General features: G+C 35.8%; 4 protein-coding genes across 6 annotated transcripts in view; 3 read left to right on the top strand and 1 right to left on the bottom strand.

Moving 5' to 3' along the window:
- The window catches only part of LOC124633627 (blood vessel epicardial substance-like), a 43,725-nt gene extending 32,292 nt beyond the window's left edge, over positions 1-11,433 (top strand). Inside the window, exons 5-7 of one of the 2 annotated variants that reach the window (XR_006984766.1) lie at positions 3,410-3,545; positions 5,559-7,517; positions 8,572-11,433. Coding sequence is in view for 1 of the 2 variants with exons in the window: in XM_047168908.1 (XP_047024864.1) it covers positions 3,410-3,545; positions 8,572-8,636 (201 nt within the window). In the remaining variant the exon portion in view is untranslated. The remainder of the gene's footprint in view (positions 1-3,409; positions 3,546-5,558; positions 7,518-8,571) is intronic. The other variant, XM_047168908.1, reaches the window with a different exon arrangement.
- Positions 11,421-12,756, bottom strand: LOC124633628 (dnaJ homolog subfamily C member 25 homolog). Its single transcript, XM_047168910.1, has one exon. It carries the CDS (start codon positions 12,608-12,610, stop codon positions 11,591-11,593), a length of 1,020 nt encoding a protein of 339 aa, XP_047024866.1. The 5' UTR covers positions 12,611-12,756; the 3' UTR covers positions 11,421-11,590.
- A 260-nt stretch (positions 12,757-13,016) lies between these two features.
- LOC124634071 (DALR anticodon-binding domain-containing protein 3) lies at positions 13,017-15,467 on the top strand. The gene is made up of 5 exons (XM_047169480.1): positions 13,017-13,715; positions 13,844-14,031; positions 14,398-14,531; positions 14,755-14,925; positions 15,347-15,467. The coding sequence occupies exons 1-5, from the start codon at positions 13,084-13,086 to the stop codon at positions 15,464-15,466; spliced, it is 1,245 nt and encodes a 414-aa protein (XP_047025436.1). The 5' UTR covers positions 13,017-13,083; the 3' UTR covers position 15,467.
- Positions 15,468-15,919: 452 nt separating this feature from the next.
- Positions 15,920-26,659, top strand: part of LOC124633739 (max dimerization protein 4-like) — a 275,580-nt gene continuing 264,840 nt past the window's right edge. Inside the window, exons 1-3 of one of the 2 annotated variants that reach the window (XM_047169061.1) lie at positions 15,920-16,106; positions 16,238-16,331; positions 16,440-16,469. In XM_047169061.1, the coding sequence (XP_047025017.1) occupies positions 16,052-16,106; positions 16,238-16,331; positions 16,440-16,469 (179 nt within the window). In that variant the 5' untranslated portion in view covers positions 15,920-16,051. Of the gene's footprint in view, positions 16,107-16,222; positions 16,332-16,439; positions 16,470-26,659 lie in introns of both variants that reach the window. The other variant, XM_047169060.1, reaches the window with a different exon arrangement.

The raw sequence follows: 26,659 nt of genomic DNA, 5'->3' as shown, positions 1-26,659 counted from the left end.
CGTAATTATGAACTTGTTGAGAACCTTGAGATTGAGTATTGGACGGTTCTTTCCGTCGCCTTTTGGGCACAAGAAACATATTGGAAAGAAAGCTTGCAGAATTTGCAGCTATCAATAGAACTTTTTGTTTTATCATTTGGGATATGACGACATCCATCTCTTTGGACTCTCTGGTCAAATCTGGCATTATCTATCAAAGGTGGCTTTTGGCCAATGGTATGCGATACCCAGTTATTATTTTCAACAAGAAAGGCGGAGCTCCCATTTCTTTCCATTGGTCTTGATATAATGTTAGGCAACCCGCCTGGAAAGTCATAACTTACGTGCCTTGTTGGACGCATCAAAGTCCGCCTGCGGTCCTGGACGCTTTCTGTTTCCTCTGTTGGACATGGTTCCTATTGTAATTTACTCGTGATATCCCAAGGGAGCTTTTAGAGTTTTGCGTCACACGCCATTCAGCGTGAGTGTGATTACCATTTCCCTTCGAGGGAAGGTTATAATGGCGACTCTTCGAAAGTCGATCCAAAAAGCCACCCTGCGAGGGTAGATTGCAATGATGGTACGACCCGCAACATGCATGATTGGTACCCTGCGAGGGTCCGTGATAATGAGCCGACCCCTGCGGGGGATGGCTAGTATACTTACTGGTCCCTGCTTTGTAATGATGCTGCTACTCGCAACATGCAAGATTGGTACCCTGCGCGGGTCCGTGATAATGAACCGACCCCTGCGGGGGGTGGCTAGTATACTTACTGGTCCCTGCTTTGTAATGATGCTGCGACTCGCAAAATGCAAGATTGGTACCCTGCGCGGGTCCGTGATAATGAACCGACCCCTGCGGGGGGTGGCTAGTATACTTACTGGCAGTCCTAGGCGGAGCGTACCAAGTCTTTCAAGGCCGAAAACCATCACACGCCGTGATAATGAGCCGACCCCTACGGGGGGTGGCTAACAGACTTACTGGCAGTCCGAGGGGAGCGTACCAAGTCTTTCAAGGCCGAAAACCATCACACGCCGTGATAATGAGCCGACCCCCATGGGGGGTGGCTAACAGACTTACTGGCAGTCCGAGGGGAGCGTACCAAGTCTTTCAAGGCCGAAAACCATCACACGCCGTAATAATGAGCCGACCCCCATGGGGGGTGGCTAACAGACTTACTGGCAGTCCGAGGGGAGCGTACCAAGTCTTTCAAGGCCGAAAAGCTTTCTTGACACCACCAGCCCTCTTCAAGTGCGGTAGTGACCAGTCCGAACTAAGGAGATGCTGGTTGGACCGCACCTCACACCATTCTTTTTTGTCAAAAAGTTGAACGCCTTGCAGGATTGAACTAGGGCCACAGGTGCCTTAGGAACTTCGGGCTTGCTTTCTTTTCCATAGTCACGTGCACGGGCTGTGGTAGCTTTATTATTTACCGCATCCGTATTTGCTTTATAAGTCACTCATTCTGAAAACAAATTACTGAAAAAAAAAAGTACACGGAAGAAACTCGTGACAAAAAAGGGGTAGCTGTACAAAATATTAACACTTGATTTCGCAAAATCGAATATCGAACGGTAAAACCGTTAACAAATTGTATAAAATATTATAAACTCACCTGTGTTCTGCGAGAGCACTGAGTTTATTTTTCAACGAAATACTACAGCGGTTGGTTAGACCAACCTTCTCGGGCGGAAAACAAGACGCCAATGACGAACTGTGGCCGCCGAGAACACTCGTCGCCTCCTGCCTGGTGGGGAGTGAAACTGGTCGGTGTGCGAGAGAGATGCAAGATATGGGGTAGAAAAGGACAGAGATAAAAGCGGAAAACACGTAGGTGCCTATCTCAAACTAGTAAGCTTCAAATAACGGTCAAGAATTTAATAATTCATTTCCCGTAGGAACTATGTACTTTCCGCACCGTGATAAAAAGTTGCCTAAATTTTATTCGGATATTTAAGCCACAGGATGCCGTGCCAAAGGACCATGCCCATCTGTGCCCCAGTAACGCCCAGAGAAAGTATATTACAAGATAGCCCTATTAAATAAAAACTAGAATTATGATGATAATTTGAAGTCTTAAAAAGCACCGGTTAAAAAATAAAAAAAAATAAGACATTCTTGTTGATATTGCAGTACATGACATCGTTTCAATCATGCTTTATTTATTACTGTCTGTAATCTCGTCCTTTGGCCCATGTATATATTCATTTACTGTATACAATATATTCAAATAACTGACATGTTTATCTAATAACATACAATTAAGTCATGAATTCATGATGATCATGAAGTTCCTAGTGAAAAACTAATAGCAATGCTGTCTATAAACGATAAAATGTATAAAAAACCAGTGGGAATTTATCATGTTTAATGTCCAATATCTTTTGAATCGGTGCTTTATATAATATTAAATCTAGATATCTTACAAATATGGCTGTAAAGCTATCGTATGACATAGAACTGGAATTTGGGCATTGCATGGCGTTGCTGACTTTTGACTCCATACTAATATGGGCATGATCCTTTCATCAAAATCCATTCGTTTGGTTTTGCGTAAAAGAGGAAGAAACATACGTACATACAAAATTGTTTGTAAAAAGGAGAATCCAGAAGATTCTAAAAAGTAAAAAGCTATTTTGGGTTTGTTGTCTTTTACCAAATTGTCGCACAGGGTCTTATTGGGCCCTGATACTATACGCTTTCCCCAAAACCGTCTGTCTTTCCATTGTAATCTTTGTATGCATAATAAATAGGTAGTCAGTTTAATCTCTGTATCAAAATGTATTCTGTGAATATTTTAATAAGCTGTCTATTCCGGATATCAAAATACAATGCGCTCATGTGACGTACGATGTAGGTGTGCTCAATATTATATTTGGACAAAATTGTAGCACGGTTTCCCTAGAGGATCTGTTTTTAGAGCTGTGGTCCCAAAATCGTAAAACGGGACCCTTTGTGGTAATAAAACGGTATTACAATAACTCTACTGTATCTTCACATTTGGACTGATAAATTCAATTGACATAATAATAACATTCACTTTTAACAGACTTCTCAAAAAGGACTATAGTTCGGCCATTCAGAGAATGCGTTCCTGACACGTCGCGATTGAACTGACGACGTAACTACATTCATTGATTATTGATATAATAATGTTGTTTTAATGCTCCTCAATTGTTAAAACGGTAAACAACCAGCAAAAATATTTTTATCGTAACTGCAACGCCATTGCAAAGTTACGTCGTCAGTTCAATCGCGACGTGTCAGGAACGCATTCTCTGAATGGCCGAACTATAGGTTATGAATTCGTGTATTTCTTTTGTTTACATTCTCAAAACATAGACAAAGACACCGACCTCCTTGTATTCACATCCGAATCCATTTCCAAATTCAAAATCCCCAACTGACTTTACCGCCGAAAATCTCCAGGTGAGCGAAACAATGGCGGTGTCGAACGGACATCTGCCGAACAGCTATGAGGAAGGCGAGGATAAGCCAATGCTGGTCGTCAAGAAAGCGGGAGACGGGCCCGGCATCACCGCTTTGCTTAACCGACAGCTGCAAGGTACAGTGAGATTGTGTTGATGTTGGATTTTGTTTAGCTACTTTGAAAAGGAACGATTCGTTTACCTTGCGGGTGGTAGTATTTTGACAGTTGCTATACAGCATGGTCAAAAATATGTCCAAAGTCTAGATTCCCCATGCTTAGAGGATAGCCCAAGTATGTTCCGCGATTTTTTATAGTTTTCGAGAATTTTGTTTATTAAAAGCATGAGGAATATGGTTTTCGTGATTGATGAAGCCTTTTGGTCCATCCTGTATAAAGGGATGTCAAAAGAATACTATCCGTGAGCGAAACGAATCGTTTCTAGTTAAAAAATAGGTGTATCGATCTAGTGTGAAGGGTTGTGATGTTATTGTGAGTGTTTTTTTTTGAGGGCATTTGGCAATTCTTTTTTTTTGGTGGAAGAAAACATGTTTCAGTTATAATTTTTGTTTAAAAAGCTTGCTCATATGGATTGGTTCAATAAGGCTATCTGTATCTACTAAGATATTTTCAATGTTTTTTAAAAAGGAACATTCACAAAAGCATCACGTTTATTTCCGTTCATGCTAGATCCTCGTCAACGACTCCATATAAAATAAAAGAGCACGCACACACGGATAAAGATTAGTGTGCGTGCAACCATAGAAATTTATATGGAGTCCGATATCTTCATCTCTTCATCCGATGTTGAGCATTTGTTTTAGATCTGACATTTGAAGTAGCATCTAGAGACTGGGTTTACTATCCCACCTCAAAATACTTAAACGTAAAATGAATGATGTTTGAGCAATTCTTAATTTTGAGTGGCTTTTCCGATATTCTTTTCTTTCATAAATATGATGACTTAAATAAATCATCGTTCATATTTTCATACTTGCATAAGACAAGGAAATTATGTTTGCATCTTTTTCGTTCGTCATCATTATTCAATAGTCTTAAATTCGGGATGATAAGCAATGATTCCTATCTGATATGGTATCATAATTATAAAAAAACAAATGCTCAATAATTTCATACATCATGCATGATAAAATCCAAGCTAGTGTAGGTGATAATTGTCATAGGTAGAATTATATCATTTACAATTTTATGGATTCTTACACACTATCGGTTAAGGAAATAAGAAAGTATTTGAAAATTTATTGCTTCTATAAGCCCATTCGTTTTAAAGGAACCATGACTTTCAAACTGAATTACTATCGAAAACCATTTGAATGATCCTACTTACATAATTAAATAGTAGATCATTATTAGAATCTGAAATATCTATTTGAAATACTAGTATCTATTTCACATTACATCAAGTGGCCCATAAGAAATAGAGGAGATAGAATTTTGTCATTAACTGTGACGAATTCCTAGCCCAAGCAAAACTACAAATAAAGAAGTTGAATTTCGTGGTACTTATGTGAAAATTCAGGGTGTACATGAGACGGGCATACATTATGCCTTTTTCAAGGCATTAAAATGAAACCATTTTTGAGATGCTAAACGATGGTGTGTAAAGATTTCTTACTTTCGAGAGCTCCCATTGGTCTTTTGTAATGTTACATTACTTTGGTGTGTCTGCTTATGTTGCTTTATAATTTAACTTATTTATAGGATAATTAAATAAAGTATGTTGATGTCGTATTGGTCCTTATATCAATGTTATGCTTTTTACAGTAATCTAGCAGACATACTTAGGTATATTGTTGTTGTTTAGCTAATTAATAGCCGTACGTGAAGTCCCCTTATAGAGTATCGTATTGTTAATTTACTATTATTCAAATCACAAGCCATAATCTCTTTAAATTCAGCACTATGTAATTTTTAAGTAAATTCTTTTACAATTACGCAAAGCAGTCTTGGGAGTTCCGTTAAAATAGGTAAAATGATGGCAATCGTCAATTTTGATGAATATTAAAATTTTTGATGAACTTTAAAACTTTTGATGATCATTAAAACTGTCGACGAACATCAAAAATCTTGAAAAATCTTATATTGAACGTTTTTGACGAGTATTAAATTTTGATGAACGTTAAATTTTAGCGGGTCGAGATTGCTATGCGTGCTAGGCCGTGGGTCGTGTGCGTAACGTTGTGTTGTTGTGCGTGTCGATGACTGCGGAGCCGCGCAGCGCCGCCTGCGCCACGCCACGGACGACGAGCTTGCTCCCTGCCCATCCTACATATTCTTCACGATTATTACTACGTTGCGAAAGTTCTTTCGATTGATTTTTGATTTTATTTCAATGAAGACAATGTTGAAAAAAAAGCTTGACAGTAAATAATGCTACAGCTGGTTAAATATAAATTGAAAACTTCTTGTTTTACGTTTAATGTATATAAATCAATTCAGAATTTAAAACAAACAAAAAAAAAAAAACAATTTTTCAATGAAAAAAAAAACTATTTGGCGATGTTTAAATTTTTTATACGATATTATTAAAATATGATCGTGAAGCGTAAAACAATCCTTTCCCGTTAGTCCTCTCACTACCATACAACAAGCTTATTCATATATCCATACAAACTTCTAGGCCCAAAGTTCACCGACAAAATAACATCTTCAAATAAAAACATTTTCAAGTTTCGTAGTAAACTGTTGTTTTAAGAAAAAAAAAATACGTTTATTTTGTCGATGAACTCGGGCCTAAATGAGAAGTGATGAAAAATGTTTGGTCAATTGCGTAATTTGCTAAATTTCTCAGGAAATGAGCCAAGAAAACTTTCCATTCTTAGAGCGTTATAACTTACTGGCTTTAATATTTTTTTTTACAACCGCCCTGTGTTTTAAGTTATGAATCTTACTAAACTTAAAAAATTACTTATTTGTTCCATTTTCATCATCACTTCTCATTTTAATACTTAATATAAAAAACCGTATTGTATCATTACATCACAATACTTATCACAATCCATGTCTCCATAAATATCTTATATTCACAATATATCAAATTTAAGTATTTTATATTATGGTAAGGCGCGTGGTGGCTTTTAAGAGCTTATTTATCATAAAATTATGTATTAAATACATTATATTTCTATATCAAGGGCCGAGTTTACAATCGCTCTATTGAACTTATGTTTGAAAAAGTAAAATTAATGTCAGTCTGACAGATTTTGTGAAGAAATTATGTCAAACTCTAATTTTAATTTGATTTTTTAAAGTTGGTAGACTATTGAAAAAATCGGCCCTAAGTCAGGGTAAGTGTCCAATAAGGTTGGGTAGTTATTAATAAAATTAGTTGTAGTATATTTTGATATTAATTTTTTGGCATAAGCTAAGCTCTCTCTAAATTAATTAAATGGTGGACACATATTCTGGCACAAAATTATATGTAATTATTTTATCATTGAAAACATCACTGCATACATATCTAAAAACATTTGAAGTATGTTTTCACTATTATATTGCCCTTTGATCATTAATATTAGCTTCATATCATAAAGAAGTATTAAAACCATAAGTATTTGTATTCGCAAGTTGTAGCCCTGTGTCTGAGTATTAAGTGTGTACCTAGTCTTATTAATGCTCTCATATAACTTACAAATGTATTATTATGATATTGATGGTGCATGTGATTTAATGGTCAGGATGAGTAAACAGTAGTTTTGCGTTCTTTTCTAGCCTTATTATTTTGAAGCTTAAAACCGGGTGACGGACTCAGGTTTTTTTATCCATCCGGGAACGGGAAGTAGTCCCCTCGAGGCGCGAGTCGAAGGTCGAATCTTGGGTTAAAAATATAAAACTGTCATTTTCTGTAGATCAAACCACTTGAAATCTATGTGGATATTCAAAAGATGGATTTGTGGATGTTAAAAAGTTTCCAGTTTACCTGTTTGCCCATCCTGACCTAACTGTATGCTTTAATAATAGTTGTTACCTTAACCCGCTAAGTATATTTAGTATACGTAAGTTATATTTAGTTCTGTAAGCAGTATCACTCCCGTAGTCCCATCCTTTGTCCGAACTCCCAAAGCATGTTTGGAAGATCGACTGTTGAAGGTAATATTTTTGTTTTATGTTATTTGTTTCACACCACTCATTTTCACGATAAATTATTTGTCTTTTTATGTGGCCTTTTGAAATACAAAAATAAAATAAAAAACCTAGCACAAGTTAGGCACTGAATATTATTTTTAATTTGCTTTCAGTTTATCAGAAGGCCACATAAAAATATTTATTTCCCAAAAAAATATTTCATCAGTATGTGTTGCCTCACTCCTAACTCACATTAAATATAAAAAATAATGTTTGACTACTAAACGCCTTCTTGGCTATAAGCTTCATAAACTGTAGATTTAAGCCCAAATATATTTGTTATAAATAAGGCTTAAAACTACAGTAATTCGTGTCACATTACGCTAGTTTACATCCACACAACACGCATTGCTTGCGAAAAGTTGCGCTTTTGTTTGTTATACATTTACTACCAAAATGTTGTCTCCATCCCCCCAGTCTGAAATGTACTTCAAATTCTTTAGTTATAGGGCCCATTTTCGAGTTTCAATTGCCTATAAAAACTACATCTTTATTTTATTGAAACAGGAAGTAAAAACAAAACATGTCTAAAGTACATTTCAGACTCATTTTGTTTTTATATTTTCCATCTGGCAACATTGCCAGTATTTATTTTTTGTGTAACGTCTAACAGTCATCGACACGTGCACAACACGGTGAAACGTGACGTTATTAAGCTTGTGTGAATGTTGGCTAGTTCTGTGAGGACCTTACTCTCTGGGTAATTCACTAAAACTATGATTGAAATACAAAGTACTCTTGTCATTGTCAATTATGATTTGTCAAAAATGTCATGGGTAATTTGTGAGCACAACACTAAAATTGCCGTTTACATTTTACGACTTGAATTGAATATCTTTATACCTTTCAAAATTCTATTCTTGGATGGGATGAATAAAAGCCACGTCCGCATTGAACAAAATCAAATATCGAGGTAGATGTTTGTTCATAGGTTCACACAGTTAAAGTCGTTAAATGTAAAAGATTTCCAATCAAACTGGATCAGTTTATAATGTATATCTCCTTCCATGATATGCAGCGACGGACCCGAACGCGTGGCGGCTGGGGCGGATAGAGGAGGCGGAGCACGAGACGCCCGTGTGAGGCCGCGCCCTGCACGTCGCCGTGCGCGCGCAGCACAAGCGCGCGCGGCGGTAGACGTGCGTCACGTGCTGTTGGACTGAGTGACAGGTGACGTGGCTACTCCCGCGCTCCGCATATGAATACCCGTGACTCGATACCATCGGTGTGATGCGTTCCATTCAATAGTTGATTATGTCGACTCGGATACTTTCACTTACGAATTATATCGAATAATTCGATTTTAGTGATAAGTTTACACTTTAAAGTTAAAGATTTCTTGGAGCCATTGTGAACTTAATGAATCGATTATAATGTTAGTCGATAAAAATACCTAGTCAGTAAATTGAAGTGGTTGAATAAAATCTTTACCTCTACATTATCGTTTATGCATAATAAATTAATCGACTAATTCGACTATTAAATTGAACGAAATGTGATTTGTTCAACTTTTTACATGCCAGGGAAACATCGTTACTTTGATCTTAATATTGAAATATAATGACAAAGTTTCCAACGATGGGTCTCTGCCATGTAAACAATGATTATTTAAAGTATATCTTACAAACGATCTGAAACGAAATAGCACATTGAAAAAAGACTAGAATCATTATTTTGTGTATACTATTTATGTAGATAGATTATAACTAAATATTGAATCGATATGACGTCGTATTGTCCCCAATAAAGTAAATAAACGAGAGGTTATATTTAAATAAATGTTTTGTGTAAATACATTATAATATGATATGATGATGATATTGTATAGAGATTGAGAAATTGTGTGTACAAAATATGTATTCTACTCGATTCGTAGTGGCCATGTTGTGGAAACAGAGTTTATACTTACAGCCTTCTAAATCTCACAGTTTTATCAACTTTGTAGTAGTTTCCAAGCTTAAACATATCTATAGGCTACTTATCTATTAGGCTATATGTATGTATGTAATTTTACTGTAGGTGATTTTTGTTTATTTATTTTCAATAGAGATATAACGTAAGAGTTTATCTGGCAGCTGATATAAGTGCAGGTCACCGATATCAAGTTAACATGTGCAAAAAAATGCATAATTATAGAGTTATTTGATAATTTGTATTTTTCACATAAATTACCCAACAGCTGAGTATAAACTTGCCATCAAGTTCTGTTTCATTAGATTGTAATCCTAAAATACACCTAAAGTATGAATGCTATAAAACTGTGATTTTTTCAAGGGAATGATACTGCAACGATTCCTCTCATAATGACTTCTATCCCTGTAAAACACCACAAGTTATCTTTTGACGATATAAGCCACATAATAAAAATGTACCTGATAATCATTTGTTGTGAAGAAACTTGTCGAGTGGACAATAAGAGTTTAAAGCCGCTGGAAGCGCTGCACTGACCTTAAAATAGTTTGATTATATTATATCAAATAATAAATTAGTATTTAGCATATGCAGCGAAAACAGCGGCTTTAAAACGAAACTATCATTGATCTTTGTAAGTCACAAATTAAACAAGCAGGCCTTAAATAATTGCAATAGAATGTTACCATAGAGTTGCAAAACTGACTAAGAATTGATGTCATTTTCAATCTTATTTCTATAAGAATAAGGTCGAAAATATTTTAAACCGGTTGTAGCGTTTAGCAGTTTTGCTCATAAAGTGTATCTTGATCACGAAATAGGGAATGACCACATTAAACTGAAATATTGACCTGATTATAATATTGTTGTACAAATTGTTGGTGGTTATCGAACAATGCACACTCAAGATGTCTGGACACATCAATTAGTCGTTAATTATTATTTCCTAAAGCAATAAGTACAGTTTTAGAAATACTGATTGGCTGTGTCTGGCAAGTTGACGTACTGAAACGTTCAAAAAAAGGCACTACGAATTATGTTTCAGACTTTTTGATTACTCACCTGAGTAAACAAATTACTGCACGTAAATTAGAATTAAACACCTTTTTTAACGAGACTTCTACAGCACAATACCTATTATAAATAAGCAAATTTTAATTTTCTTCAACAATAAGTTTTTCTCGGTTTCATAATGTCAACTTGCGACCGGCGATAGTCGCTCGCAATACCATTGCAATCGAAACTAATCGCTCGTTACTTTCGTTTTGTTATCGTCACAACTGTGCAATTTAAGTTAGGTAATCATTTAGCCATTGATAGCAACGAAAATGTTTTATTTTTTACTTTATTTTATTTCCGTGATGTCTTCCCAATATAATTTTAATTGTTAAATGACGATAAATAGGATTCTGTTTCGACAATATTGTAAGTGACTGATCGCCTTCAGACGTAGCAATATAAAGGTGCCCTATTCTTGTAAATGCGTGTGAAAAACTTGGATGTAAAATGCGGCAGCAGTATGATTGTGTATAGTGATGTATAAACATTCCAAAATTATCATTTTTGGCTATTGGAATTATTGTTAAAAGTATATTTAAGGGTCAGAAGCACTGCCAATGCAATTTGATTGCTTGTTTTGCGGTCACTGCATTATATTTTGTAATTAAGGATCTCATTTTGTTTTGTATAACGATTTTGATTTGTCTTGATAAATGAGGAGCACTTTTTAAGTTTTTTCAAATGTGGACAAACCACTTTGTAATGTATGTTTCAGGACAAATGTGATTGTTCACATACTTGCCTTGTGTCTGTGTAAGAGCACCCGGTGTGTTAGTATGCCTTATTGAATTGCTGTTTGTGATGATTGTAAATTATGAATGTGTTGTATGATTAATTGTATTGAATCATCTTAGTACATGTTGAGACAAATAGAGATTAAAGAAATAAAGTAACAAATTGTGTAAAAAAACATTTGTTTTATTTTTGTTTTGTGTATAATTTTTGGTGTTTTAATTATTATATGATTCAAAGAAATATTAAGTAAAATGAGATAGTAAATTGTCAATAAAATGTCATAATGGACTGATCCTAAGTTTATTAATAAATTAATTACTGCTATCACAAAACTACGAGTCGTCAAACGTCATTCGCCCAACTCCATGTTGCTTAATATACCTTCTGTACTGTTTGTATTTATTATTTTCTGCTAAAGCCTTCTTAGCTTCTTCGTCTTTGATTTCCTTCCAAACTTTGAAGTTCTCTTTGATCCAAAGTTCTTCATCCAGGAACTCTTGCCTCTCCTTATCATCTATAGCATTGAACTGATGCTGTCCAAGTTTCATATACTTCCTGATTAAATATAACTTTTCTTCCTCACCATATGGTTTCTTCAGTATGGTGAAATTCCAAAACCACCTAAGATACCAGTAAATGTAATATGCTATGGTGTAGGGTAGGATGATTAACTGCACCCACAGTATGTCAACTATCTCAGGCTTGGCATAGGCTCCTTTGATATCCATATTCTCCTCAATAACTTTCCTTATCAACCTGTCTTGCTCCACTTTCTGTTCAGCTTTAGACTTCTTCACTCCTTTACTCTTAGACTGTACTTCTTTCATTTCGGTTTTGGCTAATTCGAGAGCTTTATTTCTATACTTTGGCACTGTCATGAAGTATTTGATGGCGGTGTCGTATTTAGACCACGCGCTATAGTACTGTATTATGGATATAATGGTAATAGTAACAGCGATCACAATGCGCACGTCGACTTTCGGCGCCATACGCCGGCGATAATACCTGTAGTAGTGAGCGTAGTACTCCTGAGGGTTGTCCAACATGTAGTCGTAGTCTGATCTCTCTTCATCATCCCGCAAGATTTCGTACGCTGTTGCTATTTCCTTGAATTTTTCCTCCGCTTCTTTTTTTGTTTCGGGTGTCCTGTGCAAATCGGGATGAAACCTTTTGGCCAGTTGTCTGTAGTTTTTAGCGATCTCATTCTTGGTAGCTTCTCTCGTTACACCAAGAACTTCATAACAATTTGCTTTCCCACAGTAAATACCTTCCAGCAGGTGATCGGCTGACGAGACCACTGCGATCTGCCATGTTACACAGAGAAGGAAGAAGTAGTTGTATTTTGAATACATTCTTATTTTAGTACATACTCTAAGTTATAAATGCAGTTATTTGTGACTAGCACCTAAAAGTAATTATAATATAAAATTTACGATTTTTTAAAATATGCTACGCTACCACGACTGATTGTCAATTTGACAATATCAGCGAACGGGACTAACTGTCAACGTCATAGCAACGTCAGCTTATTTTATGTAGGATTTTAGTTTTTTTTTTGTGGCACACTATTTTTATGCAATAACAATTATTGTAAAAGATAAATTATAGTGTAATTTCATAACGACATTTTCTATAGATTTACATGCTGAAGGTAAATGTACAAGATTGATTAGAAAAGGAGTCTCAGTGTTTTCTCATTTTCAATCACACTGGCAATCATGTATGGAATAATGACACCTGTCAGTTGTCTCTCAATGTCAGAAAAATCTGATGTCAGTTGTCACACGTGTTTCTGTGTTATGGATTTAGAAAATATTTGGAAAAAATGATTGAAAATGTGCTAGAAAGTTTTGCAGAAAGCTTATTTTTATTCTTATCTGGTCAACCAAAAGATGTAAGAAGTCTTTTAGTAAAGAAACATCAAGATAATTTACAGACACACGGTGACTTTAGTTTTCCTAACTCCGTGAAATCCTGGCATGAATTTGCCAATTGTGATGAAGTGGGCAATAAAGAGGACACGCTATTGCAAGTGATCCGTAAAGACTGTGGAGACATAGTTGAGGAATCTAAAAAGTGGACGTTGCAAGTGAACAAATTGAAGGAAGATAATGGTCGTATTTATTTGTTTTTGGAACGACCGAAGACGATTTGTGTAGGTTTATCGGAGGCGTTGCGGAATATTGCGGTGTTAGCTCAGAAGTTACATGAAGCCGAATCTGTAGTCCAATTAGATCCTTGCTGTGTGGAACAATGTGATTTGACCTCCTTACGTGCGAAATATGTTAGCAATGTCATCAATAACTTGTGTGCTTTGAATAAAGTGGACTCGAAAATATTTGTTACGACAAAGTCTTCCAGCAATAGAGAAGGGTATCATAGAGTACTATGTGGGACTGTCTTGAACTCCAAAACTGGAGCTAAAGAAACTGAAATAAGTTCAGATGACTATATTAGGTAAATATATTTATTACTTACTCATTTGAAGTCATTATTTTTTTAACCAGTTCCAACTGGATAATATTTAAAAAAGGAACTATGCATTATCCATTTCGTCTAATAATGTTTTTATTTTTTAATTCCAGGTTAAGACAAGATGAGATGACACTGATAGCCCAACACAAGTATGGAGTAAGAGTGTCCACAGATTCAAAATGGAAGGAGTTTATAGCTCACTTGGGTGAATCAGCCGCAGCCTTTGAGTTACTGCAGACAAAGCCTAGCAGTCCAGTCAAAATTAACTTTGATTGTTCTTCTGTTGGGTCTAGTAAAGGTTACTTATTGACTATATTAATAAGTAAATTGTATCCTAATAATAGATGAAGAAAACCCATACCTATTTATTCAAAAAACATACTTTAGAAGTGGTACAGCAAAATGGTTGTCTATGATACAACCATTTCATTTCAAAATAAGTCTTGCGGATAAATAGCCATTAGTATTTATATGTATAAAAATCTGGATACTATCCAATTAGAAAGTTAAATAACCATGAGATACATAATATACACATTTGTTCATATACCCAAGCCAAAGCTTCAAAAATCGAGGCTACAAAATTGAAATTTTTACATTTTAATTTCAACTCACTTAAAACCAGTACATGATCAAATAATGAAGCTATTATACTTGTTCACAGGAGCATCATTCATATTGTACAATTGTGCTCGTTTGGAGACAATCATAAGGACATACAATGATAAAGTTTGTGATAATACATATCCGGAATTACCATCTTTTGATGATGTGGACTTTTCTTTGCTAATACTAGAGGTAAAAATTAAGTATTATTACTTCAGAATATTGAAGAGCATAGAAATATTAGGTATAAAAATATAAGTAAAGAACCAATGTATTCGTTTACTGGGTTCAGCAATTCAGACTATCCAAATCACATCCAAATAATCTGCCATAGTCTCAGTAGAAATCTTGTATAAGGTTAACAGAAATAAAAACAGGTTAAAAACAAAATAATTCAACATTTTATTTCTTCCAGGATGAATGGCATTTAATATTCAACTACATACTTAGTTTACCAAACCTTTTGAGAAGCTGTGTGGAGCAAAACAAGCAATCTTGTGACTTCAGACCGCACCACATTTGTAGTTTTCTCTGCTCGATGGTCAGAGTATTCAGTCAATATTACAGAAAAACAAGAATATTGGTGGTAAGTACATAAAGTAAACGAAAATGCATGCATAATAAAAAAAATAATAAGTAAATACATTGTAGAGACAATCAAGGTCAAAAAGAATTTGTTGCACAAAAAGTTTGTGCATATTATTCACTGTGTAAGTCTTAAATATTTATTTGTTATGTAATGTTTTTGTTCACATATTGTCTGATGGCAATTTGTCAAATGCCACTCTCAATGATATTGGTAGACAGACAACAAATGCATTCTTTTACATATTTTTTTGGTATTTTTCACAATATTCTAATAGCTAAGGTGTTAGAAAAAGTGTCTTTAGCTTGACATTACCAATATTTACAAGTTCGATATGGAAAAATAATAGTACAAAATGAAGCATAAAAAACAAGTTCTCATTGGATTCTAATAAAATTGAGTAAGCTATTCCTCTTTCCAGGAGCCCAGAAAACATCTGCTTCCAGTAATATTCGCTAGGATTCACATGCTGAAAATATTAAATGAAACACTCAAGACATGTTTGAATATTTTAAATATTAAAAGTGTTTCCCAAATGTGAATCATAATCTTTTATTGTTTGCTATTTACGAATTCAAATTACCCTGTTTCAAAACATTTTTAATAATGCAAATCAATGCCATATCAACGTGAATGCAACTTTTATTTTTCGCTTCGTATTAAACGCTAAAAAACTTAGTTTCTCAGCATGGACGGCGAACTTTCATGTTATAGTAATAATTTAGTGTGCAGCCGAGTGAATGCCGTGAGTGCACTTCAGTGCGAAGCCGACATGCATTACAAATTATTCAAGAAAATAAAAGTTCCTCAATATCCAACCACACTACAAAAGAGCGCATAGAAAAAAAAATGTTTTGTTTGGAAACACAAAGTTCACGTGATTGACCCAGGTATTTTATTGTGGGCATTGCTGCATCGCGATTGGCCCACCGAGCGGGGCACGAGCGCCGCCGACAAATCACGAACCGCTTACACGGTCGCGCGTCCCGAGTCGCCTAGTGTGTTTTTGACATCGGTAAACGCAGTCGTGAACTTCGGAGCGCATAGATACTTTTATTTATAGTTTAAATCGAATAAATTCGCTTTGCGTTTGTGAATACCTGTGCTCAATCGGGATACAATAAATATGAGTATTGCTGCTCTAATTCAAGCTGCTGAATACATCGAAAGGCGCGATAGAGGTGATTTGGATTTTCTTTGTTTGAATTGTCAATCGAGTGCAACTACACGCACACGTCAACATGGCTCCCGTCTATTTTTGCCGTGCTATAATCAGCTGATTTTGACGGAATGGCAGTGTACTTTGTTGCAGAAGCTGAGCACGGATACGCGTCGAGTTTACCGGCGTACGAAGAGTCCCGGTCAGGCGGCAGGCGGCCGAAGACCAAGAAATCGCAGGGCAGCAGGTGAGTCGCGGCCGGTGTAGTGCTATAGTGCAGTGATAATGTGTGATCTCAGTGGTGTTATATGTGCAGTGTCGGCGTGTCGTACATATTCTATGTTTTCTGTTCCAGGACGACTCATAACGAGTTGGAAAAAAACAGGTGAGTGTTTATATTTTGATTGATAACGATGAAGTCGGGTGTGCGCCGTGTGCCGGTGGCGGGTGCCGGCGCGCGGTGCTATCGCGTGGCGCAGTGACCTTGGCAGGCTAGTCGCCAAGGGAAAGAGTGCATGATCGTAATGAGACGTGCGGGTGGGGCGGATGACGCTGCTAACCCATTTGGCAGCAGTGCCACGGGCGGCAGGGCGCTGGCTGCCGTTACGTCACGCTGATGCTGCTCGGCTACCTGTAGGCCGCGTGTTTACGCTCTGCGTTTGCTTAGGCCCAGCGCCCGCCTGCCCGCCAGGCTGCTAGCTCCATTATGGAGGACGATTTGCGAAACAAAGCCACTCACAGTGACATACTACTTCGCCTACATAGTTATTTACTCGCGGTGAATAGGAATTTAGAACCGGTAACTTGTTAGCAGGCAGTTATTCTCGTTTCATTAAATTAACAATCGTACCCAGTTTCTTGGCTTGTGGCTGTCGGGTTCGTTTCATTATATCCCCGAGCTTACGAACAATCCGCATTTGCAATTATAAACGTGGGTTCTTTGATCTTCTGTTGAATAGTGGTGATCACGGCGAGCCCTCCGACTTCGGGAAATAATACGAAATTGATTGTAAAAGGCCTGTAATAACTTTAGTATTATGAAATGGGTAAAAGTACAGTCGGCATCATAAAATAGTAACTTATTCATCGGCCCCTAATGGAGGGGAATTTGCCTATTTGCCTAAGTTAAAGGTCGCTTTCATCATTGAATTTGTTATCGCAACGAGAGGTAGGGCGGGGACACTGATTATTTAATTTATGGTTCGTTACAAATAGTAATTCAGTTGAACGATTTTATTTGATAGATTAAACTGTAAATAATGGTAATGAATGGCTGCCAAATACGTTGACAGCTGGTAATTGAATAAAACTGTAAAGGGTACTTCGAGTAACATTGTAATGATTTTTTTCGCCTTTAGAATAGATAGATTTTAATCGCAAGGCCCGTCAGTTGTCTGGCCACTGCGAACCGAGAGGCTATTAAGAAATCTATTCAACACACATTTTTGTTGCAATCGTACTAAAAAAACTGTTACAACGCGTAAGTAGAGAAGCGACAATTAGTTCCACTAAAAGCGTTTTTGTCGTTAACTTACATTTTAGACGCGAAAACCTTTCTCTAACCGTTCTCAACATAATATTTCACATAGAAATCTGACGTGATGTCTGCTAGCGGCTCTGTGACGGATCAACGTGAACGCGTGTGTATTTTATTTTAGAAATATTATAAAATGACTAGCTATTTCCCAGAGATTTGCTCGGATTCTCCGGGATTTTTATGCACCCGGAAAATGTGTCCTTCTTCATGTTTTTCCGTCTATATTCATCTCAATATTTCATCAAAATAACTGCAGAGAAAGTGACTGACACTTTCTCATTCACAGTTGTAGTAAACAAGCTATTACAGACTGTAAAACGTCCTAGAATGCTCGAAAACTACACGTTCGTTTCTATAAATGTTCGTCACTTCTAACGTTCTAATATCAATAGAAACAACTATAGCCATTAAGAAACGATAAGAGAAAAAAACCTCGTTATTTAATCGTGTTAACAATTAACTGTTCTGCACTATGTTAATTATGTGCTCATTATTCTATCAACGTGTACATCTTCTAGAAATACACGTTTTGAATCGTGCTAATTATCTACTTTCTATTTTTTTTTCAAATGCACAATTTCCGAAAAAAATGTTTGCTTAAATTGAAATTAGCTAATTAGCCTGAAGGCAATATTGGCCCGAATATCTGTCTCTCGTCTCTAATCAAAAGAAACCATACTGATTAGTCTAGGAATAGGCCTGAATCAAAAATATTTTAACTTGTTACCTAATCTAATTTAATATAATTTTTTTCATGTATAAACAGGACCATTGTCTATTTTTACGGCATTAATTTAGGAACTTGTGTGGATTAGGCACATAGTGCGAATGCATTGTACAAATAACTTTGAATTTTTCGAAATGAAATTACTTCGAATTATTTTATCAAAACCTAAAGTGTTCTAAATCTAAAAGAAACTCAAAGCCATCCCGTTTTCTCAACACAACTCAAACTGAGTCCACTAGTGGTCATAGGCCTCTACTTGAGCCACACCCAGTCAAACCAGAAAATCGCCTCATTGTGGATGAAGAAACTAGTCGTGCACTTGCTAATGTACTCATGATCAGATTCTTTAACCTGTGCCTTGGAAAACACGAGGAGGAAAAGGATAGATAGATTCACGTTTTTAAACGAAACAGATACAGCTATATGCTCTCAAAACATACGGTTACGATTAGGAGTTAACCACGTGTACAATAAATTTAAATTAAGAAAATAGTGTTCAAAATTTCAATGAATATAAATTAATAATAGTGTGAATACAAAAAATATATTAAAAAAAAAGCGTGGGGTGCTTTTTAAGGTATTATCGAAATGAAAATCACTCTACTCATATCTGTCAATAAAATATTTATAACTATTGACACCATGCACCCCACGCTTTTTTTTAAATATATTTTTTGTATTCACACTATTATTAATTTATATTCATTGAAATTTTGAACACTATTTTCTTAATTTAAATTTATTTTCTATTTTTTAGTTCGGTTTTCTATAAAAAGCGTGTTTTTTAGTTTTTTTAAAACTATTATTTATTTTCTACTTTTTAGTTTTTTTGTTTAAAGCTTTTCAGTGATACGAATAGTTATCACTATCCATACAAGTGGGAAGTTCTCATCAATACAAAGAATATAAGTCCAAACGAGGTATTTTACATATTCAGTTGTAGAGTTCCCTCGTCTTTCTCTGGTCTCCATCATCAGGTCAGCTCCCAACCTTCACTGTTGCAAAGGTCTTGTCAATACAAATAATTTAAGCCCAAACACGAGGTAGTTTACATATTCAGTTGTCGAGATCCCTCGACTTTCTCTGGTCTCCATCATCAGGTCAGCTCCAAACCTTCACTGTTGCATAGGTCTTGTCAATACAAATAATTTAAGCCCAAACACGAGGTAGTTTACATATTCAGTTGTCGAGTTCCCTCGACTTTCTCTGGTCTCCATCATCAGGTCAGCTCCAAACCTTCACTGTTGCATAGGTCTTGTCAATACAAATAATTTAAGCCCAAACACGAGGTAGTTCACATATTCAGTTGTCGAGTTCCCTGGACCCTCTCTGGTCTCCATCATCAGGTCAGCTCCAAATCTCCACAGTTGAATAGTGCTTTTAGGCGTACACCTGAGTGTCAAGTTTTTACCCTATGTATGCCTACAACTTTCGAAGGTTGCCCTCGATTTCTCAGGTTTCCATCATCAGATCCTGACCTGATGACTATGGGACCAACTGGCAGCTATTTCGAGTCGAACAAAAAAAGAATCACGTAAATCGGTCTATAAACCTCGGAGTAATCGATGTGTATGTGTAACCTCCTCCTTTTTGGGAAGTCGGTTAAAAATGGAATAATTTTATCAAATTAGTGTATTGTCATCGGTCCTCAATAAATCTACAAAGTTTGAACGAAATCTGGCCGTTTAAAGTGGGTCAAAATCGCGCCCAAAGAAGTCGGTTACAAACATACAAACATACAGGTGAAGCTAATAAAAAGCGTGTAAAAATCAGCATTGTAGGCCTTTTGGAATGTCTAAAAAAAATAAAACTTTTGCAATATGTGGATGGCAATTGCGCGTTTATGAAAAATAAGTTGCTAAAAGACTACGATATAGTATTACGGTAACATCAAGTTTTAGTTATTTGTGTCAATTAAAAAAAACTAAATTGTAAGAGTTAATTTAAATGAACACTTGATTCGAGAGATTCGAGGATCTAAATAAATATCGCATAATTTTAAGAACAGCACAATATTCAGTCTAATTCTGCAATACGTAACTCAGACACTAAATTACGTATACTTCGATGTAGCAGAATTACTAGACAACGATACGATCACTAGTGTCATGTTAGAGGTAGGTCTTTTGTGCAACCATTGTTCTAATTCTGATAATAGCGTGTACCTATAGTGGCGGTGATTTATACCCTAGCTTCTAGGTACGACTGCTAATGGTATCTTATTAATGTATGCTGTAATGGCCGCCACTGTTTGTATATAATTTCATGTTGTATGGCTAACGTGTTGGTAAATCATGCCGTGTTTCCCTTGGTTAGCAACTGGTTGGTCAGTAGAATAATGTGTGTGTCGTTATGGCGGCGAAAAGTCGGAATTAAATTACTGAATTGATGAAAAATCAAAATCACTTACATTTTTCAAAATTAATCTATACTAATATTATAAAGCTGAAGAGTTTGTTTGTTTGTTTGAACGCGCTAATCTCAGGAACTACTGGTCCGATTGAAAATTTCTTTCGGTGTTAGATAGCCCATTTATCGAGGAAGGCTATAGGCTACTTTTTATCCCGGTACGGGAAGTAGTTCCCACGGGATGCGGGTGAAACCGCTGGCAGAAGCTAGTACATTATAATCACTAAAAATAAACGTTAATTGAGCAAGATAAAAATATGTAACATGATAACTTATTTTCGAAATATGTTTTCAGGCAATCCAGTGATTTGAAATGCCGACGATATCAGACAAAATGGCACCTAAGACTAACAAGTGCAAATTGTACTAGTCATTGTCACACATTCAAAAATAGCCAATTTGATTACGATTTGGATTTGAAATGAGCAAAACAAACAAATTAGATTGTTGTAACATTATCACAGAGTTTTTTGTTTTCCTAGACATAGATGCAAAAGAGTGACGCATATTGATACGATTTTTAAGAGTGAGTTTGCGAATTATTTTACGATTTTCCAGCTATGGTTTATGATGTAAGTTTAACCCCAAAACCGGTAATGAAAGTTCCTAGATGGATTTAATTAGCGTCAAGACAGACTGCTACGCAAATAGAGTTAACAACGAATTTCTCTTTAGTAACCAAAGATTGTGATCTTAATGCAATACGTATGTGTGAAATATCTAGTATTTCCAGTTTAGGATTATTTTGAGAAAGTTTATTTTTAATTATTTTACTTGTTTTTTATTTGGACACAAATTTTTGGTTCCGACTGTACCAGATTTGTCAATTTCTATAAGATTAATAGAGACACTGAATCTGCGATCCTAACGCGGCAAGAAGAGATAAAAACAAACCTCCGGGCTAGATTTAGGACGATGGAGTCTAGAACAGCAATGTGCGTAACATTTCAATACCGAGAAAAGGTTTCAGAGCACATCCGCCGTAGACTTTTCTTATAACACTTTCGGCAACGTAAGCGTGATTGATGGACAGTCACATTACATAAACGCCCCATTGTACGATAAAAATATATTATTTTTTATCCAAGAAGGTTTTATGCACGTCTAAACGACGTCTATTTAGGTTGCTTTCTCCTCAAACAGCTCTCCACTTTGTTCGCCTAGGAAATTGACTTTACCTGAATGTTGGTACCTGTTTTGTGTGGTTTAGGCTCGTTGCAAGTGCTGCGGCAATTGAAAGGGCCATTTCCTACCTTATTATGAAAGTACCCATGTCTCTCTCGTGATTGCTGTGTTTTATTGGTAATTTCAATTATAGTTAATTTTGCTGACATAAAGCAATAACCTGCCGACTTCTGCTATTAGTATTTATTTCATAATAGCGCTGTTGAATGGGATAATGTCTAAAGTTAATTTACTGTAAGTGCTGTCTGATTTATATGGGTGCCTGAACGTCGGCTCGTAGCATTTCTGCCGCGCTTACAAGCTATTTATTCTGAAAACAATTAAATGTCATGCAGTTTCGAATTCTTCATCTCAGTTACCGCTTACTGTTTCAATGCTAATGTGTTCATCAATCCACTCACGCGCAGACATAAAACGATCATAAAACTCGCGCATTTCAGATTAGATATATTCACACGTTGTACCGCCGAATCGCTTGAATAACCACACTTGAACGTACTCGTATACATAATAATACCGTGTTTACATAATGTTTTGGTGACGTGGCGCGGAGCGAGCGGAGACACCGCCTCGGAGCGCTCGCGCAGCTCGCGACCACTGTAATTTTCCAATAAAGCGAACTTAACTATATTTTATCATGTATTTGCACACACCAATTGCAAATCGTTTGTTGCTAACTGACGTTATGTGTATTGTTTTATTTGTCATTCTGTCTATACGTATTTGGACCGTGACGAGTCCTCACTAATTTGGTCACGTTTTTTGTGCAATGACACTTGATAGGTGACTGAGAGACGTCATGTGGGGACAAATTGCACTCTACGAGATGATGTTAGTTGAATATGAAGCGAACATTTCGTGTTGTGAGTTTATAAAGTTGTTCATAAGACGCAGTAACAGTATTACACGACAATGTTTCTATGACTAATGCAAACAGAAACTACACGTGTATTCCATCATTAACTTCGTCATATTAAAAGGACGATCCTTGCTCATGTAAATGCGAAACTAACTTAATTCATATTTGTAATGCTTTCACACATTTTAGATGGAAGTGGATTGTTATTATTGCAGGGAAATTCATTATCAGGATTTAATGGCAAATGAATTTGCTCTAGCGTATCAATTGTTGGTATTTAGGATTGATTTTTTCGACATATTTCCGGGATTTAAGAGGAAAAAGAATGTGTTAGTTCTCCTGTTTTGCACGTATTATCTTATTGAGGAAAACGGTTGTATGTGGCGTTATTAGGCGATGATTTGCCGACGTGGCTCCTGATATGCAAGGGGATATCGTTTTATTTATGGCATACGTGACATAAGCTGTATTATGACATATAGAAATAGTTCCCGGATAAAAACTCTGTCCTTCGAGTTTGATCCGAGATGTCCTTACGATGTTTATTATCAAGCCATATTACCGTGAAAACGTGAAAAGAGTATCTGCCACATAGATTTAAGTATAATATTTTAAAGTAAAAATTAGATGCGGAAAAACTGCAACAGACTTGCAAAAGTTTCAAGCATCGGCAAATAAGTTTTAATTGCGAGTTGAACTTAGATGTCACTTGAAGTGCGGTCAAGTTACTTTTCGTTTTTCGCAAAACTTAATAACCATGTGCTGGTCTCTAAAACTGAAGCTAATATTCTTTTAACAGTAGAATGAGCTCTGCAGGTACCTACGTGACACAATCCACGTGGATACGAGCGAAAACAGAACGGTGACTAATACCACAACACTACTTACATATTTATCGTAGTTATAGCAAACAATACTGCAATAGCCTGCATCTGACATGTGTTGCTATTATGCTAAATGTATGATCTGAATACTTAATTTTGGAGCTACGAAAAATTTCCATACGGTATACGACATTAAGTGCGAAAATATCATAGTACTTAGTTATGTAACAGAATATTAAAAGAGTGTCCATGGAGTTCTCCATGAGACCAACTTTTTGGAACCGTGCAACTAGTATGACGTTTCATAAGAGCCTGCGAAGGCCTATTTAAAATAAAAACAATTGACTTTGATGTACATTTCCTATGTTGCTTGCTACAGTAATTAGAAAATATTATAACACCTGTTTGCCAAAGGATCATTTAAAATACTCTTATTTTACATGAGGAAAAAAAATGGTGTAGTTTTTACTGCGTTTTATCTAGGTTTATAACTAGTCACTTCTTTAACATTACTGCGGCAATAGAAAGTGAATTAAAATCATGGCCACGTTTGACAAGTCAAAGGAACTATCCGTTTCTTACGACTAAATCAATCTTATTATACCTATGCGACCTACATACGATTGTAACCATTTTAATGGGCTTGTTATTATTATTGCCGATGTATAGTATAACCTTCAATATGGGCCGAATGTGATTAGTCAGTGAAAACATGACATCACCATTATGTGCTGTGTATCGTTACTGGGTACACTGTAGTTTGGTAGGATTTTCCATTATATTTTCCACTGATTTTCTGAATCTCATAAATACTATGCGAGTATTAATTTTGGAAATCGATTTTAGGAATGACAAAATATGTTTAAAATCCGGTATGTAAAGTGATCAACAATTTTTGACCCTGACTGTAATTAGCGTAGAAAAATTTTATGTAAGATGGGTTTTGTTTTCAAAAAGTGTAACCACGTACTTGTGTACTTTGTACCTTTTAAAGCAAATTACAACTTCGAAGTAAAATATAAAAAATAGCGGAAAAATTTCCTGAAGCTACCATCGACAATGTGATAAAGGTTATTTCGGAGAAGTCACGAGGTTTTCCGAAATAAATCCATATGAATAATGAAAGTTTTCGTGGTATTTTTTTTTGTAGATTAAAATATATTTTTTGTAGTGTTTTGAAAGGACTTTATCGTTTTTAATATTTTACTGGTTTTAAAAGATTAGTGGTACCTATATATTTATTGCAAAAAAAAACTGATATTTTTGACAAACAATTTCTTTGTTTGATCTTTCTCGCGATTGTTCTAGATTAATTAATACACTACCTACTATTCACATCTATGTATAAATCACTCGATACATAAACAAGGTATATAATAACTCGCATTACGTTCGCTATAGTAAACAAGACCTTGGGAACTAATTTTAGACGTGATTTAAAAGCGACCGATGAAAGCCTGGTGGAACAATTTCCAGGGTATATTTCCATTGATAAGTGCTGTGTACTTCTGTAAGTGACTTGTTCACCATGATGTGATGCATGTGAAACACCTTCGATTAATTGTATAGTGGATAGGTCGTTGAAGTACCTAATTTATAAAATAAAATAAATCATATATTTCACATAACTTGGTCCATGATAAATGGCATATAAGTTGAAGGTATCGCCTTTTAAAGAAAACAATGGTGTAAGAAGCGGACGAGGCCAGGCCAGTGTTTATCAGCAAAATCTATTTGTCGTTAAAACATGCGTTGCTATGGGAACAGCTAATTATTGTGAAATTGTGTTAGCAATGAGGAAGAGGAAAACTTTCCTTATACGAAAAAGTATCTATTGTTAAATTTAGGAGGCAGTAGTAAAGCCTTAGAAATATTCATCGTTGTTTCTAACTGCTGACTGGTAAGGAAGGTCATATAAAGACACTTTCTACAGAACTGATCATTTGATTGAGACAGATACATAAACCTTTAGTAATTAATCATTAATCCCTCCACATTTAACCCTCCACAGCCTCCAGAATCCCCAAAAATGTAGAGCAATAAAATGTAAAGCCTACGGCATCTAAGCAGGCTTGCGTCTTAAAATCCCACTGGCATCGTGAATCCTTCTTGCGCAGATTTGATGCCGAAATTGCCGCTTTCACTATATTGTTCATCATGTCGGTCAAATTTAACGATCGCTCCCAATCTTCTGTCTTCAAGCGTTTTATATCCATACTCTTGTGTTATAGTTCGCATTTCTTCACACCAAAACGTTCGACTTAATTATCAAGACCTAAATTAAAAGCCACTTCGTAATGGTCTGGAAGAAATGGCGCGAACACTGCTAAGCTCTTCCCCAAAATCGCTGAAAGCTCTGCCAATTTAGCAAAAATAAAAAGTTATTTGAAGTGCCTAAAGATATTCGGCCAAATCTAGTCGAAAAGTTAATTATTCCCTAAATTTTATTTTCACAGAAATCATTTCACAAAGTAGGCACTTAATGGATGGCCGAGTTGGCTTTTTTTTCTTATTAGCAAAAGTAACTAGTCGCTAGCTCGCTGTTTTCTATTAAGCCCCAGTAACGTAAGCAAATAAATTGAGGCCCATTATTTTAATTTAAGCGTAACAGTATTACAGAAGACATTTTCTACAACTTCCATGGTTACTCGGGAGATGTTAAGAATGATTTTACACCATTAACGTTTGACATAACAGACGGACGCCACTTCAGATGTAATTGGAAGTCATATTTCTTTACACCATGATGTACATGATTAATTTTTTATTATCTTTGAGCCGGTTACAAATTGCATTCTGTTTTTTTTTGTCGTTGGAACAGGATATGAATAAGAATCTTAGTTGTCATCTACGCTATTATGTACACTTGAATATAACTTAGAAACTTGGTTACAAGGAAAAAATATGACACAAAGATTAGAACTAAACTACATATACAATTAGTATCGCCTTGAATATGAACCTAAAAAACTAGGATAGAATAGCGAGGCGTCATTATGTAATTAGCGAACAATACAGCCGGCCAACAATAGAT

The sequence above is a fragment of the Helicoverpa zea genome, chromosome 10, assembly GCF_022581195.2.
Source record: "Helicoverpa zea isolate HzStark_Cry1AcR chromosome 10, ilHelZeax1.1, whole genome shotgun sequence".
NCBI classification, from domain to species: Eukaryota; Metazoa; Arthropoda; class Insecta; order Lepidoptera; family Noctuidae; genus Helicoverpa; species Helicoverpa zea.
Note: the sequence above shows the minus strand (reverse complement) of the source record. Positions and strands in the feature narration are given on the sequence as shown.

Coding starts and splice junctions, on each gene's coding strand:
- LOC124634071 (XM_047169480.1), top strand. CDS start 13,084: ATGATTGAAAATGTGCTAGAAAGTTTTGCAGAAAGCTTATTTTTATTC. Junction 13,716..13,843: donor AGTTCAGATGACTATATTAG/GTAAATATATTT, acceptor TTTTAATTCCAG/GTTAAGACAAGATGAGATGA. Junction 14,032..14,397: donor TTCTGTTGGGTCTAGTAAAG/GTTACTTATTGA, acceptor ACTTGTTCACAG/GAGCATCATTCATATTGTAC.
- LOC124633628 (XM_047168910.1), bottom strand. CDS start 12,610: ATGTATTCAAAATACAACTACTTCTTCCTTCTCTGTGTAACATGGCAG.